We start from the raw sequence: 24,610 nt of genomic DNA on the forward strand, positions 1-24,610 counted from the left end.
TTTTCTCTCTGTTTCTGTCTGTGTGTGTTAGCAGCTGTCACTATGGATGGATGGTATAGCTGGTGGTTTGGATAGTGGGACAATATTAACTAGAATTTTACCATAATCTAACACAAGAGGATTTGTGTAAACCATCCAGTAAACTACACCGAACTTCGTGGGTGGAGAAAGAAACAAAGTGTATTGTGTGCATGGCTTTTCCTCACAGGGATTTTGTACCACTTGTTAAATGGCCTTAAAGAAGTTTCTGTCTGTAAGCCCACAAACTTGTGTGAAGCTGTTTTTCTACATGGTTTCTACATCAGCTGACTTTAGTTTAGGGAGTGGAAAAATAAACTTTTTTTTTAAGCTTATCACATTGTTTATATCAGTGGACCAAACACCAGTGCTCTACAGTGTCAGAGGTCCAGAGCTTTGGCTTACACTGGATCTGTTTTTTTTTTGTTTTTTTTTGTTGTTTTTTTTGCACTCAAGTGTTTTTTTCCTCTGCAGTAACCTCTCCTTCCCTCTGTATCTCAGGCAGGCCAGGAAAGACTTCATCACAGCCAAATACACAGAGAAACGCTTTGCTCGTAAGAAAAGCCCAGACACTGCGTCCAGACTGCACACCTTGTGTGACGCTGTGAAGGCCCGCGACATCTTCTCCCTCATCCAGGTCTATGCTGAGGGAGTGGACTTAATGGAGCCCATTCCTTTGGCCAATGGACATGTGAGTCTTCCTTGATGCTTTGTGATAATTATGGGGAATGGAAGGTTGTTCTCTGTTCTGAGTTCATATTATAAGCCTCTTTTCCATCAAAAAGAACCGAGTGCTGGTTCAGAGCTAGCGCTGGTGCTGGTTCAAAGTTGGTTCCACTGCCGAACCTTCTAAGAACCGGTTTGCCTTTCCACCGGCTAGAGAGCCGTCACAGCGCCGAGTGTGACGTCACTGTATATGTGTCACGTGTCCCAGCAACTTTAGCGCAACGTTAGCGCAGCAGCGGCAAACACAAACACAACATCAACAATGGCGGATGTTGCTTTACTGTTAATGTTCATGGCTTTGCGAACATACATTGGCATCCAAACGCGGCGAATAAAACGTGTACGTGCAGCTCCATGTAATCTGTATAAACGGAGGTTGTAATCGATAAAGTACATAACGTTATTTTATCATTAACACAGCCTTAGCATGTAGCTACCTACTATCATGTGTGCTGATAATTGATCATATGGCGGTAAAGTAAAAGTGTATTAAACATTAGTATACTTAAGGTACATTAACAAATGTGCTAACAGAAGCCCCGCCCACAGCCCTGGACACAAGCGGTTCTTAAGTCTAGATCAGCAACGTTTTGGTGCTACTTAAGAACCACTTTTCCTGGTTCAGAGCCGGTGCTTTGGCTGTCAAAAGAAAGAACTGGTTCTAAATTAGGCTCTGGCTCCGAACCAGCACTCAAACTGCCTCGGTGGAAAAGGGGCAAAAGAGTCGATTCACTTTAGTTTAGCAGGAGAACTCGGTTAGGGAAACCTGGACAAGAGGCAGATTGTAGGATTGAATTTTGATATGAATTAGTTATATTCACTAAAAAGCATGTTGTTCATTAAAATTAATATGAAACGCATGCAGTCACTGGAGTGAGGACTTGCTAACACACGAGCTCAGAGATTTCTGAGAGCTCACTAACGACCTGTTAGTGTTGGTGTGATTGGAAGGGAAGAAATAGTATTCTATCCTTCCCACCTACACAGCATTTTCATACTGCACCATGGGATAGACAAAAGAACTGCCAATGGACCTGCGTAATAATGTAGCTGAACTTTATAAAGCAGAAAAATGATATAAAAAGATATCTTAACACTTCTTAATATCTTGGAAAATAAGAGGTTCTGTTGATACTAAGCCACGGTCAAGTACACCAAGAATGTTTTCATCCACTACTGCCAGAAGAATTGTTCAGGACACAAAGAAAAAGCCACAAACAACTTCTACAGAAATAAAGGCTGCTCTGGAAAAAAGTGTGGTGTATTAAGGAGTACAATAAGGAGGTACATAAACACAAATGACCTGCATGGTCAAGATGCCAGGAGAAGGCCTGTCCTAAGTACACCAGACAGCACAGAGACAAGACTCGCAGCTTCTCGAGAAGAGTCACCTGAAGTGATGAGACAAAGATTAAGTCACAACTATAAACGCTATGTTTGGAGAAGAGTTAACAAGGCCTACGCTGAAAAGTACACCATCCCCACTGTAAAGCATTGTGCTGGATCACTGATGTTTTGGGGCTGTGTGAGCTCCAGTGCCACAGGGAAGTTAGTAAAAATTGATGGCAAGATGAATGCAGCATGTTATCAGAAAATACTGGCAGACAATTTGCATTCTACAGCGTGAAAGCTGGGCATGGAACGCTCTCGAATGTTTCAACATGACAGTGATCCAAAGCACAAGGCAAGGTTGGCCCTCTAATGGCTACAGCAGAAAAAGGTGAAGGTTCTGGAGTGACCATCAGTCTCCTGATCTCAGTATCACTGAGTCACTTTGGGGAGATCTTAAACGTGCAGTTTGTATAAGACAACCAAAAATATTACAGGAACTGGAGGCATTTTGCCAAGAAGAACAGGAAGCTATACCACAATTCCAGAAATGGAATTAAGGACCATGCACAATTATTACAAAAGACTGCATGGCATCATTGATGCTAAAGGGGGAAATACATGATATTAAGAACTGTTATGCCTCACATATGAACTTATGAGTCCTAAAGAAATAAACTAAATTTGTCTTGCCTTCGTACTCGCGTTTCCCTTAAAACATTGTACACACCTTGCAAATTCTCCCAAGGTATGCAAACTTTTAAGCACAATTGTGTCTTAGAGTAGAACTTTGTTGAAATGATTAATAAGCAGAACATTCCTTTCGCTCAGTAATGAAATCATCCGGAGTTCCATGTTTGACTTTACTGTTATCGGCAGATGGGAGCGATCCGATACGTCATATGTAATATTACTGAAAAATATCCTGGAAAAGTAAAAAAAAACCAAAAACCAAAGTGTATTATATTAATATGAAATGTTTTCTAAGTTGTTTGTTGTGGTTTTTTTTTTTTGTTTGTTTTTTTTTGGCAGGAACAAGGAGAGACAGCACTGCATTTGGCAGTGAGGCTGGTAGACCGAACCTCGCTACACATTGTAGATTTCCTCACACAGAACAGGTAATTGCCACCAGACCCACACATGCTCACTTTGTGCTTCCCACATTTAAGATATTCATGTGGGAGGTGAGGTTGATACTGATGTTGATATGTTGAGTGACTGAACCGTGTACTTTTCACCCCAAGTGTGAATCTGGATAAGCAGACATCGAAGGGAAGCACAGCGCTGCATTACTGCTGTCTTACTGATAACAGCGAGTGTCTCAAACTGCTCCTAAGAGGCAAAGCTTCCATAGACATCGGTAAGAAAGCATCGACTCATCCTATAATTATTGTGTCCTGTTTTTCTTCTCTCTCGTCTGGGAGAAACAGAAAGGCGTTTCCAGTGTGTCTGTTAAAGTTGTTTTATTTTGATTTTGCTTCATTCTTTGACATTTTTCTGCTTGGACTGTTTTGAAAGCTGGTTGTAGTGATAAGAGGCAGGATTTGTGTTTGGCTTTAACCCCAGTGTTGTCTGTGGGAATTGAGTTAATTAATGCTCTTCGGCACAAACAAAAGAGCTAAGCAAGAACGTGTGTGTGTGTGTGTGTCCGTGTGTGTGTGTGTCTGTGTGTCTGTGTCTGGGTGTGTGTGTGTGTCTGTGTGTGTGTCTGTGTGTCTGTGTGTCTGTGTGTGTGTGTGTGTGTCTGTGTGTCTGTGTGTCTGTGTGTGTGTGTGTCTGTGTGTGTGTGTCTGTGTGTGTGTGTCTGTGTGTGTGTGTCTGTGTGTGTGTGTGGGGGGATAAAAAAAGCTTCAACATTCTTTTACTGAATTTGTTTTCCTTGCCAAGTTTTTGACCTGCAGAGAGAGAATTGTGTAAATCTTTCATTATACTTCAGCCTGCCAATGTAGATTTGTTAGTGCTGTTAATATGTCTGAGTATAAAACTCTAAAAGCTAAAAATTAACACGTGCAGCTAACGAGGCAGGTGAAACACCACTGGACATTGCTAAGCGACTCAAACATCTGCAGTGTGAAGAGCTGGTGAGTGACGTTCACTGTGTTTAACACTGGCTTAATGTAGCATCTTCTCAGCTGGACATTACAGAGCTTTACACTATCTGTCTGTGTTCTGTGCAGCTCAACCAGGCACTCGCTGGTAAGTTTAACGCACACGTGCATGTTGAATATGAGTGGCGGCTTCAGCACGAAGACCTGGACGAGAGTGATGAAGATTTGGATGAGAAGGTAACCCCAGTATTCCTCCCTCAGTATTCATTCCAAGAGTAATGTAAATATTCCGTGTACCAGTACGATCGTTTCCTAGAGTTTTTCCCCTGAAAACTTTTACTCGTAGAAAATCAAACCAGTGACACTGTGTTAAAACTAGCTGCTAAAATGTCAATTTAAAAAAAAAAAGAGGGAAATGAATAAATTTAAACATAGAAATACAAACTTTTGTTAAAATAGAAGATAGATTGAATTGACATTTATTTGTTTATTTTTCTTCTTCTTTTTTACCAGTTTGAGGTTACATAAGGAAATGAGCAATGTTGTATGATACAGCTTTACTAGTCTAATAAGCTTAGAATTAAAATGAAATCAAACTGTTATAACAAGAGGACCAGGGATTTATATTCAGTGCGTTCCTTGTCCAATCCATGTGTTGTGTGTTTTTTTTTTTTTTTTGACAGCTTTCCATCTGTAACTATAAAACTACTAAAGTGTGTGTGCTAATAATACCATGAATACCTTTGTGACCTTTGACCTTCCTGTGTCCAGTCCAGTCCCCTGCGGCGAGAGGAGAGGCCGGTCAGTTGCTACACGCCTGGCAGCTCAGTGATGCAGCCCAGTGCTGCCAGTGGGTCCAAAGACAAACAACAGCGCTGCTATGTCCCAAATCTGGTCAACAATGAGACGTATGGCACCGTTGTCAACACCAGTCCCTCCAGTGGGGTCTTATCCACCTCAGCACCCCCACTGCCTCCCAGAAATATCGGTACCTTCTACTGAACTTCTACTCAACTGTTAGAGCAATTAATGTTGAATCAAGTTCATCTGCAGGTTGTGAAACTCGTTCATTAACTGAAACAGACACAGCTGTGTAGGGTGAATGGGGGGCTAGTGGTTAAGGCACCAGCTTTCACAGTTACACTTTATGTGGTTAGGACTTACTTACTAAGTCCTTATAGCTCTGTCTTCTATGTAGTAACAGGGTCCTGGAGAAACGTTGTCTCATTTCACTGTGTATTGCAGCAGCTATATATGGTTGAAATGACAATAAAAGCTTCTTGACTTGAAGGTGTTGGGCTACCAATCAGAAGCTTGTAACCATCAATTGCTCAGGTGTATAAAAAGAGCATCTGCCAAATGATGAAAATTTGATACTGAGGTAACGTTGTGGAAGACAGTTTCATGTCACAGGTCATACATCAAGCTATTTTAAAGAAGCGGTTAATGTTGAGGACCACATACGCGGTGGTCGGCAACGGAAACGTATTTGCATAACAGATTTTTTCCTGTCCTAAAAGTAGACAAATTGATCACATTCAAACAAGATAAAAAAACGATTATGCTTGGTAATGTATTTACTCAGGACAATGATCCGTTTCCTCTACATTACTGATCCCAAGTGTTAGACGAGAAACGTTCAAAAAACGTGGTGTACATTAGTGTATATCAGAATCAATCAGAATACTTTATTAAACCCCAGGAGGAAATTGGGTTCGTTACCGCAGCTCCAAGTCACCAAAATAAGAATACAAAAATAAAGACTTCAATACACTTAGATAATATACTGTATAGAAAAACTATATATAAAACTAGCTTTTAAATAAGTATACAGTAAAGAGTGAGATATGTTGTACAGAGGAATTATAAAGTCTGATGGACAGGTAGGAAGGATTTCCTGTGTCGCTCTGTGAAGCACCTCGGGTGAATGAGCCTGTGACTGAACGTACTCCTGTATCCAGGACATCATGGAGCGGGTGGAAGATGTCTGACTTTCAGTCTGCTGCCCCAGCATGCAACAGTAAACTCAGAACGCAAAACATCAGATCATCTCTGCATAATTTGCATGAAAATATATCCATCATTAAGGCTATTGTACTTGATGTAAAGTTCTAATAAAATGTGGTTAAAAGGCTAAAAGCCCTGACCGCATATCAGACAGCAGACAAAGATGAATGACTCAGCACAAGCTATAAGTACCCAACATCCTTTATAGCAGCGTCTCACATTATCAAGACCAGGCATATTAATAACTCCCTTTTAGGTAAGACCAGAATCCAGGATCAGGTTTTGCCTCCTATCCCAGTGCACAGACTTTTTTTTCCCAAATTCAACCCTGGAGATGTTTTTTGTAATACTATGTCCCTCTGTTTTAATGGCAGGTTTGTAAAATAAAAAGAGTGAAATAAAATAAATCATGTCAGGACTTTTTCACTTCCAGTGTGAAAGTACAACATATAAAAAAATGAATTGGAAAAACAATCAGAAACTTTTTCAGGGAAAAAGTAACCCAGTTGTATTCAGTTTTTACACCTTTAAAACTGATACGGTTTATTACACTACTAAGTGTATTTGCTGTACGAGTCTGTCAGTGTATATATATTGACTTTTCTATATTTTCTAATTCTTCCTTAAACATATTCTAGATCTAACAAACTGTCAAGGCAAATATGGAAGATTGTTGTCACACACAGAGAGTAATCAGTAATGATCTTTCTGCAGCACCTTTAATGTTGTTGTAGGTCTCTTTTCAGCCTCATTGTTAAGTGTTTGTCTTGTCGTTTTATACGTTTTGGAGTGACGTCCTGTTCTTGTTGATGTCACTGCGCTGCTCCATTTTCTCTGTTTGTTGTTTATGGCTTTTACAGTAATCTGAATGATACATCTAAAGTCTTTTATACTCCTCTCCTGATCAATAATCTTACACCAAGTGAGATATCATGCAGGTTGTGTGAGCTCTTTTTGGACCATGGCTTCAGCAGTCAAATAAAACCAAGAAGATGTGAAGTAAATCCTACAGAACCAGCTGATCTTTATTTGGGGTTAACAAAACTGATTTTATTGTTTTCAGCTGTACAATAATTATTTGATTGCTTCCTTTTGAACACAGCCACACCCCCAGTTGTAAAAAGGGTGTGCTGACTTATGCAACCAGATTACTGTAACTTTTTCTTCTTTACTTTAAATGATTTAAATACTATTTTTTCCCCCCAAATTTTTTTTGCTTGTTTTTTCACCATCAAGATAAAATTACAACAAAAAGTGAATGTTCCAGTGATTTATCTTGCTTTCATTTTTTTTTTTACACCACAAAAACTTTCCATTTTATAGTGTATAGATTTTATATCCATTGTCTGTAGGTTATTTACTGTATATTTCCGGGCTGTTGCAGCATGATAAACTATGTATGTGTACATAATATAATTCACCAAGCTAGACTTTACATAGGTTTGTCTTTTGTTGGGTGCAGAATTGAGTCTCTTCCCTGTCTTTGACATGACTCGGTTCACATTGTGGCACAGTGCCGTGTTCTCCCGGACTCTAATGTAATTAAGTCCTGGAGCCGAGCCACCTCTCGGAAACAGAAACGGCCCGCAACTTTGTCTTCCTCTCCAGAAGCAAAAGCAGCCTCCTCTTCAGGGGTGGGTGGGGAAGCTGGCTAAACTTTCCATCTCAGTCCGATTGTCTAACGTCTCTCTCGTTGTCCCTCTGATCTCGATAGGGCAGCTGACTGGTCACAGCGGAGTTCTCCAAAGTTCTCCAGCATGGAAGCCTGGCTCCATAGATCTCTCAGGCAGGCAGAGATCATCCTCAGATCCCCCTAATATGCATCCGCCTGTTCCACCCATGCGAGTCACTTCATCCTCCTGTGAGTTTGTGCTCCATGGAGCTGCATGTGACTGATACACAAGATACACAAGTGTCGTTTTTGTAATTCTGCATAAAAAAAAAACACAAAAATCATGAAGTGTGTCCTTGCTACATGCTGATGTTACATTGCACCACTAATATTGTGCTCTCTGCAGTCATTGCGCCGGCCGCTCCTCCTCCTCCTCTGTCTAAACCAGCTGGTGTGATGGAGACCATGACCATGCAGAGCAAAACTGGACAGGTGCCTCAGGGCCAGAGCATTAGCAGAGGAACCGCTCCAAGGTCCGAATTGTAACACACACACACACACACACACACACACACACACACACACACACACACACACACACACACACCTGTGTTTAAAAAAAAGGCTTCCACAGTGGTCCACAGTTTTTTTTGGGTTTTTTTTTATTATGGCTTTTATCAGTTTCAGACCAAACAAAAAGTCATTATATTAAAACAACATTTTGAGAAAAAATACTATCTTTATGATAAATACTATCTTTTGAGTCTTTATGAAGTCTACCACTGAAGATTTTATTTTTATAATGTTTCCCTCTCAATTGTTCAAAGCTGATCCCGCACTAAAGCCCCTGTCATGCCGTTTTACAATTAGCTTCTTACTTCCGTTATCCTGATGCTAAATGCTTATTACTGAAGGAAATATATTTATATAATGACTGATCTTTAGTGTCAGAAAAAATTTTTTTCGCTAGAGACTTGGCAAAGCGACTGCCACTATTGTACAGCCCTGGATTTGAGAGATCATGTACTCTGAATCTTTCAGATACGTTGATTATAAGGATTTTTTACATGTTGTATTTCCATTCACACAACGATCAAGCTTAGTCAGAAATGCAAATAAGATCAAAATTCCTATTCTGCATTTTGACTACATCACTTACATGTATGTATTTGTAGATACAGTATGTGATTAAACACGCATAACAAACACATATGACCGAGTAAATATTTGCAAGCTCTGTGTATTCGACCAGCATTAGAACAACTCTCAGTGCTCTTAATGACAGAATGAGATAAAACCAGAATCAAAGTTAGACGTTGAGTCTCTTTTTACAGGAAATGTCTTTGTAGCTCACAGCTAACATCTCCTTGGCGAACACAAGGGTCACTTTGCACATATATATAATGCAAAAATGGTGGAAAAGGCCTACAGGGAACTGCGGCTTTGTTCAGGTCATTAATTCCAGTTCAAGGACTGTTTCCAAGCACGTAGATGCAGAGAGACTGAGTTAGTGCTGCACGATAATGACTACAGTGATCATGGTGATAATGCAGAATATATCAACACTATACAGATGGGTGACAGATTAATGGTACAGAAATGTTTTTTTTTTGGTTGCCATGATTCAGTTGTGCTTGTAGTGTTTAATGGTAAATGTCACTGATACAAAGTTACTTAGACTGAACATCATTATCCTGTAATAAAACAGTTCGATCCTGATGGGAGCGGTCTCTTTCAGGATGAGAGCGCCCACATCCACAGTTCACGAGGCCTCGCTAAACGGTTTGTTGAGGATGGAAATGATGTAAATTAGATTCTGTGAGCTCCACAGTTAGGAAATATCAACCTGTGGAAGATTTTGGAGTGAGCACTCTTCAACATCGTCAGTTGAGGGAATAACTTTTGGAAGAATGATGTTCATCTGTCCAGCAAGGAGTGTGTGTGTGTGTGGGCGCTTACCTGCTTGTGTGTGAAATGTAGAAAATTCAGTAGTCCAAATTAGATTAGATTAGATTCAACTTTATTGTCATTACACATGTACAAGTACAAGGCAACGAAATGCAGTTTAGGTCTAACCAGAGTGCAATAGCAGCGAGTGCAGGATATACAGTGTTTAGATGAGTTAAATAAATTAAATAAAATGGTAATATCGGAGTATATTTAACTTACAGATGCGTGTGTACTATGAACATAATATACAGATGGCTATAACTATAAACAGTAATGTATAGATGTGTAAATGATCCCTGAAGTAAAGTCCTGTTTTATTCATTTTGTATTCAGCTCAGACAAAAGCTACAGCAAGGGTCCCCCGGACACCACAGAGAGACCAGGTAGATGTCAAAGAAACGGCTTAATCCGTGAGTTGATGATTGGTAGAAAACTCTGTGTTCTCTTTGTACTCTGTGTACAGTTTGTACTCTGTGTACAGTTTGAATAAAGCGTGCGGATGCCTCAAGAATCAAGTTGCTTGAAGTTTTACCATGTTGGCTGTTGTTTTGTTTTCACTGCAAATGTCATTTCCTGTCTTGTGATGAGCAGCAAAGGAAGTTCCTGGATGCCCTCAGAGAACGAGCGGTCAGTCGCTGGCTCCAGGCCACATACCCAGGAAAACATACCCGGTAAGTTCCATCATATCAGGAGGAAATACCTGAACCTGATGTGATTAAACTGTAAACAGATGTTTCCATGTGTGCAACTCGGAACAGATTACAGATGTTTGTTCTGCATGTTGTGTGTGTGTGTATCAGAAGCAGAGGCCGAAAAGGGTGAAGGCCATCTATAACTGTGTGGCTGATAACCCTGATGAGCTGACGTTCACTGAGGGCGAGGTGATTGTTGTAGACGGAGAAGAGGATCAGGAGTGGTGGGTGAGTCTCTCAGTGTGTGTGTGTGTGTGTGTGTGTGTGTGTGTGTGTGTGTGTGTGTGTGTGTGTGTGTGTGTGTGTGTGTGTGTGTGTGTGTGTGTGTGTGTGTGTGTGTGTGTGTGTGTGTGTGTGTGTGTGTGTGTGTGTGTGTGTGTGTGTGTGTGTGTGTGTGTGCGCTAGCCTTTATAAGGAAGTAGGAAGAATGAAGGAGGTCAGGATTTGGAACAGAGCGTGTGAGAATAAGGGTGAGAGAGAGGCTTTATCAACTTCCAGTTGCCATGGTGGCCTGGACACATGTGATGACCTCATTCTTTCCTTCTGGTTTTGGGAATGCAGACCAGCTGCTGTTTGCCTTTCTTTATATCTTTGTTCCACTGCCTGCAATTAATCTTTCGAAACTTCATAGAGTCTCAACAACGGCACACCATCATCATCATCATCATCATAATCATCTCGCAACATTACAGTTGTGTACAGATGTGCCTCAATGACTTTGAGGAATACATGACCATGCTGCGCTCATGTTTTTGTTTATCAGCAGTCGAGCTGTGCACATGTTTAGTACAGGAAGTGAACAAGAGGTCATTTGTTTCCATTGGAAATGTCACAAAGCTCTTGACTACATCTGGCTGTGTATAAACCCTGTACTGTGTTAAAGCATTACACTAAGGGAAGTTGTGCCTATTTCTAATCTAGTCTAAAAATGACATGTTATGGATTCAGTGCCATCAGAACTATAAGGTTGTGTTAAATTTGGATTATGCTTATTATGGTGTTATCTATTTTTTCATGCGAATTTCATTCGTTCATTCATTCATTTTCTACCACTTATCCGAAATCTCGGGTCACGGGGAGCCTGTGCCTATCTCAGGCGTCATCGGGCATCGAGGCAGGATACACCCTGGACAGAGTGCCAACCCATCACAGGGCACACACACACACTCATTCACTCACGCAATCACACACTACGGACAGTTTTCCAGAGATGCCAATCAACCTACCATGCATGTCTTTGGACCGGGGGAAAAAGTACCTGGAGGAAACCCCCGAGGCACGGGGAGAACATGCAAACTCCACACACACAAGGTGGAGGCAGGAATCGAACCCCCAACCCTGGAGGTGTGAGGCGAACATGCTAACCACTAAGCCACCGTGCCCCCCCCTCATGTGAATTTGTTTTGCAAATATTTAAAACCTCTTACTGTTGAATTACATTTCAAGGTTTGTAATGAACAACAAACGCTCCTGCATGTTAAATTGTTTCCACTAAGAATTCCATTGCATACGTTTTTTTCTCACAGAAATAGACCCTTTTCCCTTTTTCCCACAATTAATCTGGAGTGTTTCTATATTGAGTGCATCATTATTGGCACTGCAAATTAGGTTTGGGGGAAAATTTATATTTACCTGAAGATCCGCTTAGTGGCACTTGCTCATTATCTAATCGGCCAATCATGCGGTAGCAGCGTATAAGACTCTGACCTTGGGTGTGATTTACTAACCTATTCTTTATCCAATCTTCATCTGTTGTGTTTTGGTGAAGTGTTTGGTGTAGGCTCAGTTTTCTGTTCTTGGCTCACAGGATCTCCGCTACAGCTAGGTTTGACATTCTGTGTATTCGCAGATGCTATTCTGCTAACCGCAGTTGTAACGTGTGGTTAGTTGAGTTACTGTAGACTTCCTGTCAGCTCGAAGCGATCTATCCGTTCTCCTCTGATCACATCTCTCTCAACAACAAAGTGTTTCCTCTCAACAAAGGTGCTGCTAACTGGAGGTGTTTATTTGTTTTCGGCTCTAATCGGTGTCAAATCTTGAGAAATCAGTTTGTTTTTTTTTTTGTTTACATTAGCTAAAACTCTTAATCTGCGTCTGCCGGATTTTATGCACTGCGCTGCTGTTGAGCATTAATGAATAAATATTAACCAATTTCTTGTTATCTTTCTTCCAGCTGGGACATATAGAAGGTGAACCGATGAGGAGAGGTGCCTTCCCTGTCACATTCGTACACTTCATGGGAGACTGACAGTCAAAGATTTCCGACGCTGACCCAGGCTGATCTGATCATCCCCTAGCATGTTTCTATCTCCACATACTTAAGCTCTATTAATAATTCTCCTCATCCGCTTCACCTCCATCATGAAGCTTGTGCCTGTACTGACTCTTTCCAATTAGCTTGCACCAGCGAGCATTGCTCGACTCATGCACTGGAGGCTTTTTCTTCCTGAATGTTTTAACACCTCACCTTTATGTTTGAAATACGGTCAATAGTTTGAGTGTTTCAGCTCACTTTGTTGACCAAAAAAAAAGAAATGTAGTCAGTTGCATTGACACAGTGAATGCACTTTTATGTAGTTCTTTAAAAGGAAAAAAAAAAGGAAAAGCTTTATGGATCTCAACACTGAACTATTCGCATCCATGCAGATTTAGACGGAGATGATTTGGGAGGACGGTTAAAGGAACTGGACAGAAGGTGTTTTTTTTTTTTTAAAGCACTGCATTGGAGCAGAAAGCGAAGTTTGCTGTTACCTTCCCTTGGGATCCTTCACTGTCCCCGTTTCCACGCTTGCTGCCCCACATCAAAACTTATAAATAGATCCTTCACTGCTCAAACCTGGGAGCGCTCCTGCACTTCGCTACACTACATATCTGTGAAAAAGACATCCACAGCATGCATTTTGGAATATAACAGACAACCAGAATAATAATAACCCGTGTGTGTGTGTGAGAGAGATATTAAACTGAAAGAAAGAAGCAAATACTGCTGCATCATAAAAGATCAGGAAGATTGTGACAACCAGCACAGATCACACAACAATCCAAACATCTGGTTCAAATGAAGTGTGTCTTCTGAGGACCTGAGCAGTTTGCTGTCCCCGACCTGCTGCTGTCGTCCTTTTTTCTTCAGCTTTGTCATGTTTTCACAATCGCATTGTTTCAATTCACTCACTATAACAATAGTGTCATACTGAGTTTATACTAGCTTTATGTTAATATGACCAATGCTCATATTTATGTCCTGTAGGTCTCGTTGAGATTTTAATACTTTTTAGAGTTGGGTAATTAACGTCTGCCTAGGTTTTTGGATATGGTAGGACCAACCCTCCTAATGTACCCTTTAATGGAGAAAAGCATTCCTCAGTAACCGTGCATCTCCAGACCCCTAACCTCCCGCTAATGTACCCCCCATTCCTTACCTTTTGTTCCTGAAGTGGAGGTTGCACGTGTAATATTGTACAGCAATACATTTTATGTGATGAAGTTTTCATTTGGTTGCAGAGCAACTCTATAGAATGTTCTATGACATTTTAATTAAACTCTACATAGTCCCTGTTGAGCTTGAAACACAGTGACCTGTAACTTTAGCAATGAGAAGAGACTTTTAATTAACTTTCAGAATCTTCCTCTGCCTCTCAACTCACTGGAAATGAATACGACTTTGTCTTATGTGGCACTGTAAATAACTGAAGAGTTTATATGTGTATATTTAATAGTAAACGTAAAACTGAACCGAGCAACGATGTCATGTATCAAACTCTAGACATCCGGACATTTCAAAATGAAGCAAGGACGAACGTTTCACTCATTTACTGTCATTCTGTTGACTAATATTGTACAAATAAATGGCAAAACTGGAAGTTAAATCAAGCTTGTGCCTTGTTAGAATGTATTGTTTTGGGGGCTTTTTTTTTTTTTTGCTTAAATGTAATGTTTGTTGTTGTTTTTTTTTTTGTTTTGTTTTTTTTTTAAAAAGCCTGAATTTGAGAATTTTCGCAGGTTCTACTTTCTGATTTATCCGCAAACAATCACACTGACCAGCTTGTTCCTTGACCCCATGTTGAAGAACATAACAAGATCGCCATCTAGTGGAGTACAGAAGACGACACTTGGTGCACTGTTAGATATTAATGTATCAAGAGTATAACATGAGGAACACATTCGTGTGTGTCATTACTACATGATAATAAATCCATCATCATTTCTAAATTTTACTTATTCTAGTCCTGCTATAAAGAAGTCGTCTTTATTTGTCACATACATTACAGCATATGAAATTCTTTTCTTCACATACCCCAGATTAGGAAGCTGTGGTCAGAGCCCAGGGTGGGAAATGATACAGAGCCCCTGACACAGAGAGAGTTAAGGACTCGACGGTGGAGGCTTGGTGGTGCTGGGACTTGAACCCCAACCTTCTGATTAGTAACCCATTGAGCAAACTGCCCTTTAAAAAAAAATCTACTTTTAGCATGTTTGGTTCACTGTCCTTGAAAATAAAGTTTTGTAATTCAGCGGTAGTTTCCTTATATTGTGTGCCACTTAAAGCTGCAAGCTTTTTTAATGGAGCTGTCATCGATATAAGCACTTTGCACCTATATGATGAGCTCTGCAACAGTAAACCCTGGCGATGAAGGTGTCGGGTGTCTTCTCTGAGGATCAGATTGTCACCTGCTGGCTAGCAGTACTCTGGTTTTACTTCAGTTGGATTGAACGTTACAGCAAAAAGGAAAGTGGACACAACTCCAGAGGATAACTTAGCAAGAATTAAAATTTAGAGCAAATTAGCAAGAATAAAAACCTGTCAGGATAATTTGAAGTCTTGTAGAACTTCCTGTAGAACTTCCAGCTTCACATCACTTATGTTTGAAAGATGTAGCTGTAATCGAGTTCATTAGAATCATTAGAATGTGTGTCTAATTTTTGTAATGACAAATAAAATCTGTCCCACAACCTCACAGTCACGCATAATCACAGAAGTGTGGATTCAGTGGCTAAAACCGTACTTTCTTTGTAGCTTGCTGAAATTTTCAGTAGGCATATTTTCATTGTTGTGCACTGTTACCATGGCAACACGGCTCTAAAATCAGATGTCTATTTATATAGTAGCCTGAACTGGAAGAAATCTCATCAAAATTTTTAATAGTTTGGAATAAAATGCTACAATTTCCTTGTTGAAAAGCTGAACAAATGCTTTTAATATTAGAACTTAGAAACTTGTTTATTCTATCCTGTTTCTTAAAAGAACACATTGGATTTTTCCTTTATTTTACATAGTTAAGCTTTAATATTTGACATTCATTCATTCATTTTCTACCGCTTATCCGAACGTCTCGGGTCACGGGGAACCTGTGCCTCAGGCGTCATATTTGACATTTGCAGCTTTAAAAAAATCCACCTCCACCGGTGAGACTGACCATGTGATGCTTTTATCAAGGACAAAGACAAGGACAAACAAACCCAATAAATGAAAATCAATTAAAAAGTTTATTGTACCGTTTTTCTGTGATGTTATAATACCACATGAACTGATCCAGTACCATCTGGATGAGGATTTATGAGGAAAAGAGAGGGTGGTCTGTTATACACAGCACTGAACATCAGACCCCTCAACCCTCCTCCCTTTGGGCTACACATAGCTGGAATTTACAGCATGTTTGATGAATAAGTCCTTGTACTTCTCTGTACTCACTGTACCGCTGATAGCATTAATCCCGTGTGATGCTCAGTTTCTGGAGAAACCGTATGCTGAGCTCAGTGTATATTTACATTAAATAAAATTAAATTAGGCTAACGATTTGCTTGGAAGGCCTTTGGGTGATAGGGTCTGTAATATCAGAAGTAGAAGATAAAATGTGCATGATTGATGTAAACACTGCTGCCTGCAGAGGCCGCTCATATATACTGATCACTGAGCGGATTTACTGTATCGTAATCCTGAACATAACCGCTACAAGAGGAGGAGATTTCTACTGACACCCTGAGCATTATCCAGGGATCATGCCTTCATGCATGGTTTATGTTAGAGGTGTGGCTTCGCCCGGTAAGACGTGCCTCAGGATTTGTCTGAAGCCAGAACACAGTCGAAAGAAGCGGAGAGCACTTTACAGATGGCTTGAGCTTGTTCCTGCAGTGGACAGAATCGAGTGTTAGATAGTTCTGTGACTTTAGCACATCATAAAAAAAGGTATATGGCATTACAATTAAAAAAAATTATTCCTTAGGAGTAAAAATCAGCATTTTTTTTTACAGTTCAAGAAATATACATTCTGAAATGTATATGTAAATACAGAGACTGTCAAAGTGCTCAATGGAAATTTAACCATACAATAAGAAGTTTAACCAGATATAAGTTCCTGACTCAAACAGGAAAACACCTAAATATGAAGTATGCAGGTTATTCAGTGATTCAGTTTACCGCATTGCTGCACTGGTAGACCCAGATGCTGCACTCCTGCTGCTTGGCATCGGTGGTGCTGAGGGCCAGGAGGTTTCTCCCAGCTCCAAGACCGTCATCATAACACAGCATGCGCACTATCAGGTAGAGCGGGTGGCGGTGTAACACATCCTAATAAAAGGGTAAACAGCAGCATGTGTGTTTTAGAAATAAATGAAATAGAATTTGCTGTAAAAAAAATAATGAATATTATACTGGTGAACTCTGGCATCAGACAGTTATATCATATAACAGCACGGCTCTAATGATATGGTGGACAGACTAATGATACATTGATTGGAGATGTCCTTGGTAACAGTCAGTGAGTTTTCTTACTGTGCGTTTCCCTGTAAAATCAAAAGCTGTGTTTTTTTTGTGTTTTTAACGTCAAGAAAGAGGAAACAATGAGCTATAACTTTCTCACATTAAATGTAACTAAAAACAGATATGTTAACTCTTCTGGATATTTATCTAAAAGATATAAAAGCAGTACATAGGACCTTATACTGAAAAGGCATTTTTAAGTCAAACATATACATACATTTTTCTATATTTTACAGAATTGTTCTATATCGTTATTAGCATTGAGCTATATTCTTTATGTAATAAGCATTGCTATTGTTGTCAAATTGCGATAGTATAAGTGGAATAAAGCGTATCGGGATGTGCTGTTAGAGGAAAAATAAGCAACAAGCAATCAGATCTTTGATAATGTCATCCCCATAATGTGTTATTCTATACTCACTGTGTGTGTGGACTCTCTAAATGATGTTTAATCTGAAATCTGAAGATGTTCATGGCGTCATGCAGAGACTTACACACTGGTCCAAAGACGCCACTTTGACTCCGTACTTGGACACTCCCAGTATCATCTCCTCTTCTCTAGGCACGAAGGGAAGCTTTCCGTCTTGCTTTGGAGAGAATACAGATGTTTCCAAAAATTAAACAGTGTCAACGAATGAGACGATGGTGAAGATGTGAAAACTGGTAACCTGCCAGCTTAATAATAATAATAATAATAATAATAATAATAAAGAGTCAAGAGGAGGATGATTTTCTAGAGCCGTGTATATTTTCAACAATGCTTCCATTTAACATGAAGCCTTACTTGAGCTGCATCGATATAGCTGATCAGGTCTAATGGCTCCTGGAGGGTTTTGCTCATCCCAAAGTCCAGCTTCTCAACAGCTCCCAAATATTTAACCTTGAACTCAGCACATGTCTCAGACGCACTGTTGCCTGTAGGTTGTGTAGATTTTGTTAATTATTATATCCTACGTATATAAGAATGTTGCACTGTTTAGATTAAATGCATGACGGCTAACCTGAGCTCTTGGTGGAGTCTGTATCAAGGCTGGCGACTGTGCTGGACCTGGACAGGCCTCCCAGACTGGAGTCTACAGACTAGATAAGAAGAGAACATGCGTTAAGGTCATGACTGGAGTCGGCCCGCAGCTGAGATGGTGCTGGTTCAGACTGCAGCTCCACTCACCTTGCTCTTGGTGCTGATCTCACTGCTTTGGGAGCTGCTGCTGCTGTGGCGCTTCTTAACCTTGCGGAACATTCTTCACCACGACACAACATTCTTCACTATGACGCCAGCACTGCAGGCCTCCTGACACCAGTCCTCTAAACACAATCCAGGCAATGCTTAAAAAGGAGCAAAGAACAAAGCTGTGAGGTGGACAGATCATTAATCAGTCTGCCTTTGTACATAAACAGAAGAATAAGAACTACAGACTGAAGAAAAACCTGAGGACAATTAATAAGATTTTGGTTAAAAGCCCTTTAGTTTTACACATACAATTTTACACATACATACACATACGTGTGTGTGTGTGTGTGTGTATATATATGAGTATGTGTGTGTGTGAGTGAGTGAGTGTGTATGTGAGTGAGTGAGTGAGTGAGTGAGTGTGTGATGCCCTGCAAAGTACTAGATTCCCATCAAGTGTGTATTCTCTCCTCAGTCCTAATGTTCCCAGGATAGATCCCTGACCTGTGATCCTGACCAGGATAAAGTCACTACAGATGATTTTGTTTAGTGGGTTAAATAAAGTTCTCATTATATCTGAATAATCTGTAATGTAAAATGCAAAAAGTCATGTTTATGGCGTGCATAAAAAGTGCACAAATGTTTACTGTTCATGTGCAGAACTGAAAGCCAGTCCATGCACATCCACCCCCACCCCAACAACCACCCACACCGGGATATTTGCGCTACAAATCGTAATCTCAACAACGGCACGTGCTTATCGAGGCTCACGCGCCCACACCCTCACGCGCCTCTGTCCGGCCTCTAACCGGCTATGGCCCTTAGCGCGTGGAGGTCCTCGCGCGCTCTCGTGTGATTACACAGCGATCGCGAGCGTTAAAATCTCCCATTGTGCCTCTCATTAATGAGATCGCGGCGGAAGTAACGGAAGCTCGTTGCTAGGAGAACCCCCTCGCCCCACCCACACACACACACACACACACCCGACCACCAACTTTCAGTATTTTCCGTTAAAGCGGACTTTCTTTCAGGGCGCCGCGGGTCTCACCTTTGCTCCGGACCTGTAACGTGCCGCTGTGTAAAAGCGAACCGGGGCGAAGACCATGAAGGCGGCGGCGTCTCCGGTTCTTCTGTTTTGGCGAGTTTGGTGTTGACGCTTCAACTTCCTCTGAGTCTCCACCCGGCTGCTCTTAAAGGGGCCGCAGCGCGTAAACAAAACACTGTAGCACGAGCGCATTAAAGGCGGGGTCTCCGTTGTTTGAGAAACGCTTCAGAAGACTGGGTTGGGCCGCCAAACAAAACAAAAGAAAACTAACATGTAGCCAATGAGTAGAAAGGGGCGTGTCTTGTCAATATATGCGGAGAGAGCAGATTAGCAAAAAGCGGTTTTAACATTGACATGGAGGATAAAAACAAAGAAAGAAAGCGAAGAAAGACTTATGATAAGGCAAGAAGCAGGACACGTGTTAATATAGGATCAGCTTTCCAGCGCTGGAGAGAACTGAATGTCTTCTGTGTGAAACGGAACACACAGTACAACACACAGTACTACATACACACATTTGTATTACCACAGTATTACTAATTGAGTTCATTTATTGATAAAAATATACCCTTGGCCAGCTGCCCCAGAAGGTTCTGCATAATACTTGTCTGGGTTTGTTTTGGTGATTTCATATGTCAACATTGGCTTTCAAACAACGGATATCCCACCTTTAACAAAGGGCTGATGATGATGATGATGATGATGATGATGGGGAGCGGGAGGAGGATGCTCAAACAGGTTCAGTGTAAAAAAAAGCAACAAAACAGGTAAATAAACCTAATACTTAAGGAAACGGCAACACAGTGCATGTAAATACAGCACAAAGGAGGAATAACTGTGTGAACCATAAATAAAACCTGTAAAATAATAATAATAATAATAATAATAATGACAATAATAATAATAATAACAATATATATATAATAAAAAATATATATAAAATTTTATATGATTAATTTTAAGTCTTATATGACAAGTAAAATATAACTAAAAGCTAAAGCTAATATAAGAGCTAAAAAGAAAATATAGATATTTTATTATTTATTTATTACAGACTAAACTTATATGTTTTGCTTTGACTAGATTTTTGAAACAGTTATTAATATGAACTTCCTGAAAAAAAAAATTGTTTAGGCAAACTAAATAAAAACATTGCTGCTGGTGATGTCCTGCACCTTTAACAACCTCCGTTAGGGGGCGCAGAAGGGAAACTCCTGCAATGTGCCACCGCAGGCTTGAAACAAGGAAGAAGACCTTAAAAATACATGTATTTACATTCATCAAGCAAAATGTCCAAAGTAAAGAGCATTATCTGTCCTCAGGTTGTTCTGTTTGGAGACTCGATTACACAGGTGTGTTAGAACAAGATTCACACATAGACAGGTGCATTTACAACCAGGTCTATTAACACATTTCATGTATTTCAGTATGCTTTCCAGGCCAATGGATGGGGATGTGATCTTGCTAACAGACTTGTGAGGTGAGTGTTTCATCCAGAAGAGCTTTAATCTACACTGCCTGGGTTTGTTTACTCTCTCTGTCATATCAACAAGACAGTAAAGAAATGAATGATTTACTCATAAATAATATGAAGCAAAACTCCACACTGCTGTGTTTTTATTACAGCAATGAGAATCTTTCTAGATGCTGTTCAATGTTCCTCAATCTGTGGAAGATAAAATTGTGATTTTTTATTGAAATTTACTTAGAGCCAGGTTCTTATAGTTACAGTTCAGTTCCTGTAGTTTTGAGTCTATTAGACTGATTTTTATTTTTTTTTATTTTTATTATAATGGGTTAAAATAATCTAAGGAACATTCTGTCTAAAGCTGATTTGGATCTAATGTGTTCTGATGGTGAAACGTTTAAGAAAGAGGTGAAATAAACTGTCGGGACAAGAAATCTCTGCTGAGAGAGTGTGGAATTGTTTTACACTTAAATGACTCGGGATACAGAAAGGGAGTGTACCCATCCTGACCCCATCCTCCACTGTCCAGTAGCTACCGAGGGAAAGTTAGTGTTAGAATAATCCTTCAAATGCAATCTAAAGAGTTGTGTCTTATTTATGTCTTGTAGAAATACAATTCTGCTTAGGTTTGGAGCCACTGGGTCACGTGGCATGGAAACTATTGAAAAAAAATCCAGAGTTTTGTATCCTTCAGTCAGTATTAATTAAGGTTCTCTAAGTAACAGGTTCGGCTGAATATCCCTAACTTCACCTAAGGCTGTGGCTCTGCTGTACTGTATGTGTTATACTGTTTTGGCAGAAAGTGCGACTTGGTGAACAGAGGTTTATCTGGATATAACACTCGATGGGCTAAACTGGTTCTTCCCCGGATCATCCCAAATTACGGTGCTTCTCATCCTTCTATCGCAGCAGTGACCGTGTTCTTCGGCGCCAATGACGCAGCCCTGGAAGGCAGGACAAGTTTAGCTTAGCAACTACCATTCATTAAATTTGCCATCTCTCACCATGCTATTTAGAAAAAAAATGTGTCTTATTATCTGAACGTTGAAATACTAATTAAAATGTTCTCACAGATAAGAATCCGCAGCAGCATGTTCCCTGTGAGGAATACTCCGAGAATCTGAAGGACATGCTTAACTATCTGACCTCCGCCGGCGTGTCTAAGGACAGAGTCATATTCATCAGTCCTCCACCAATTCAAGAGAAACTCTGGGAAAAAGAGTGTATATTAAAAGGTCTGTCCCTATTTTATTTGATTTGTTTCTTTACATTTTAAGATGTAAGCATAAGCATATCAATCCCTCCCCCCCTTGTTTTCCAGGATGCTCTCTGAACCGTCTGAACTCTGTGACTGGTCAGTACGCTCAGGTTTGTGTCCAGACAGCAGCACAGTGTGGAGTGGATGTGATCGACCTCTGGTCCCTCATGCAAAAAGATGAAGAGGTGCCACACACGCACACACACACACACGCACATACATGCGCGAGCGCACACACACACACACACACACGCACATACATGCGCGCGCACACACACACACACACACATACATGCCTACATGTGCACACACACATACACATACACGCACACACACACACACACACACACATGCGCGCACACACACACACACACACACACACACACATACATGCCTACATGCGCACACACGCACACACACACACACACATATACACAAACATACACGCACACACACACACACACACACATACACACACATGCCTACATGCGCACACACACATACACACACATACACGCACACACACACACACACGCGCACACACACATACACACACATACACACTCACACACGCACACGCACACACACATACACACTCACACACGCACACACACACACACTCACACACACACATGCCTACATGCACACACATACACACATGCGCACACACACACGCGCACACACATACACACACATGCACACATGCACAGATGCGCGCGCGCGCACACACACACACACATGCGCACACACGCACATACACTCACGCACAAATGCACACACACACACACACACACGCACATACGCACATACGCACATACACACATACACACGCACAAATGCACACACACACACGCGCACACACACACACACACACACACACACACACAAGCACACACACAAGCACACATGCGCACACACACACACACACACACACACATGCACACACACACACACACACACACACACACACACACACACACACACACGACCATTGATATAATCAAACAACAAAATTACAAGCTGCATGAATATATTGATTACATTGGCTACCTTTTGAGTCTGGTTCAAGGTTTCTTCCTCTTCCATCCAAGGGAGTTTTTCCTCTCCATAGTCACCTCAATCTTGCTTATTGGGGATAAATACAGACACATTTAAACATATTAAATGTGTCTGTATTAAATGTGTATAAATGTTTCAACCTCAGATGTTTCAGTAAAAAAAAACGAAAAAAAAAACAAAAACTATTTTTGGGTAAAATAATGCAGCTTGTTTATTAACCATGCCACACGTGTACACCACTATGGTGTAGCACATTCAACACCACTCCTGCAGAAAGTAGCTGTATAATGAAACCATGTTTCCCATTAGCCTAGACATGCTTCCCTTTTCAGATAACAAGTGCTTAAGTATTGATTTAAAAATTTCGTCACATTTAAAATCACAAACTAAGGTGTCCAGAAAGGGACAGTGTGCAGAAACCTGGGTCCATACCTCAGTTTATTAAAATGCAAAGATCAGCTGATTAACCAGGACGTTTAAGAATAAGATTGGTCACCTCAGCTATCTATCTCTCTCAATTTCATTCTTCTCAGAAAGGAAGCTATTGCAGCAGCACAGGGTGTTATGACAAGTAGGCGAAGCAATATATAAATAAAAGAAAAGTGTAAGAGTGTGATGCGGCAGTACAGTGGGGTGAAAACATTGTTTATATAAGTAGTTGAGTACTTGAGTGGCATTAAAGTAGCAGTGCAGTCCAAACATTGTGGAAAAATTAAGTTTTTTTAAGCTTCATGTCTTCATGTTTATGTGAATATGTCTGGATATAATAAAATCTTATTCCTTTTCCTTCAGGATTTCTCAGCGTACCTGTCAGACGGTTTGCACCTCTCGGAGAAGGGCAACCAGTTTGTAGCCCAACACGTGTGGAGAGTATTGGAGAGCAAGGTAGCTGATGTACCTTTCGTCCTGCCGTACTGGGCTGATGTAGACTGCGAGAACCCTCAGAACAGCCTGCTGTGTGATTAGAGCGTTCAGCCACACCGAACCTCTCGTCTTATCTGATCTGATCAGTTTTACTGGAAATGGTTCTGTCGTTTTTCTGTCTGATTTGCACTTGCACTTAAGGGACGGATGAGAAATCGGGAAAAACCGGATACTTTATCGTCGCTGATGAAGGCTGACTCTCTAGTAAGCGTGTTTCACATCACGCTGGAATTACAAGACGGAGGATCGGAAGCTCTGCTCTTTGCTTTTATTTCTCTGTGGACTCATTTAGAATAGTCTCTCAAGCCAATACAATCTTATATGATCATCAATACTAGAACAGAAATAATAGCAATGCATAGAGTTAAATACTGATTTTATTCTCCCAAATACTTTAATTGTAGCCCAGAAGCACATGATGAATATATGTAAATATCAATAATAAATTTTTCGAGGCATTATTCTGAACACTGTGATTGCAGCCAATTAATTACTGATGAAAGGAACAGATAAATCCTACAGACAAAATGAATTAACATGGCCGTG

General features: G+C 40.5%; 3 protein-coding genes across 7 annotated transcripts in view; 2 read left to right on the plus strand and 1 right to left on the minus strand.

The window, feature by feature from the left end:
- Nucleotides 1-14,596, plus strand: part of asap2a (ArfGAP with SH3 domain, ankyrin repeat and PH domain 2a) — a 73,941-nt gene extending 59,345 nt beyond the window's left edge. For 2 of the 5 annotated variants that reach the window (XM_027172525.2, XM_027172526.2), the window contains 12 exons: nt 520-709; nt 3,106-3,191; nt 3,318-3,433; nt 4,087-4,154; nt 4,251-4,358; nt 4,893-5,109; nt 7,843-7,989; nt 8,147-8,273; nt 10,024-10,100; nt 10,282-10,361; nt 10,491-10,610; nt 12,556-14,596. In XM_027172525.2, coding sequence (XP_027028326.1) covers nt 520-709; nt 3,106-3,191; nt 3,318-3,433; nt 4,087-4,154; nt 4,251-4,358; nt 4,893-5,109; nt 7,843-7,989; nt 8,147-8,273; nt 10,024-10,100; nt 10,282-10,361; nt 10,491-10,610; nt 12,556-12,630 — 1,411 coding nt within the window. In that variant the 3' untranslated portion in view covers nt 12,631-14,596. The remainder of the gene's footprint in view (nt 1-519; nt 710-3,105; nt 3,192-3,317; nt 3,434-4,086; nt 4,155-4,250; nt 4,359-4,892; nt 5,110-7,842; nt 7,990-8,146; nt 8,274-10,023; nt 10,101-10,281; nt 10,362-10,490; nt 10,611-12,555) is intronic. The other 3 variants (XM_047821499.1, XM_047821500.1, XM_027172527.2) reach the window with 3 other exon arrangements.
- Nucleotides 14,597-15,847: 1,251 nt separating this feature from the next.
- itgb1bp1 (integrin beta 1 binding protein 1) lies at nt 15,848-19,525 on the minus strand. The gene is made up of 7 exons (XM_027172640.2): nt 19,359-19,525; nt 18,308-18,465; nt 18,141-18,219; nt 17,924-18,054; nt 17,634-17,726; nt 16,798-16,947; nt 15,848-16,506 (listed from the first exon to the last, which is right to left on the minus strand). The coding sequence occupies exons 2-7, from the start codon at nt 18,377-18,379 to the stop codon at nt 16,435-16,437; spliced, it is 597 nt and encodes a 198-aa protein (XP_027028441.1). The 5' UTR covers nt 18,380-18,465; nt 19,359-19,525; the 3' UTR covers nt 15,848-16,434.
- A 974-nt stretch (nt 19,526-20,499) lies between these two features.
- iah1 (isoamyl acetate hydrolyzing esterase 1 (putative)) lies at nt 20,500-24,532 on the plus strand. The gene is made up of 6 exons (XM_027172639.2): nt 20,500-20,707; nt 20,783-20,835; nt 21,623-21,774; nt 21,897-22,058; nt 22,145-22,266; nt 23,933-24,532. Exons 1-6 carry the CDS (start codon nt 20,621-20,623, stop codon nt 24,104-24,106), a joined length of 750 nt encoding a protein of 249 aa, XP_027028440.1. The 5' UTR covers nt 20,500-20,620; the 3' UTR covers nt 24,107-24,532.
- The last annotated feature ends 78 nt before the right edge of the window (nt 24,533-24,610 follow it).

The sequence above is a fragment of the Tachysurus fulvidraco genome, chromosome 12 (genome assembly GCF_022655615.1).
Source record: "Tachysurus fulvidraco isolate hzauxx_2018 chromosome 12, HZAU_PFXX_2.0, whole genome shotgun sequence".
Taxonomy (NCBI): Eukaryota; Metazoa; Chordata; class Actinopteri; order Siluriformes; family Bagridae; genus Tachysurus; species Tachysurus fulvidraco.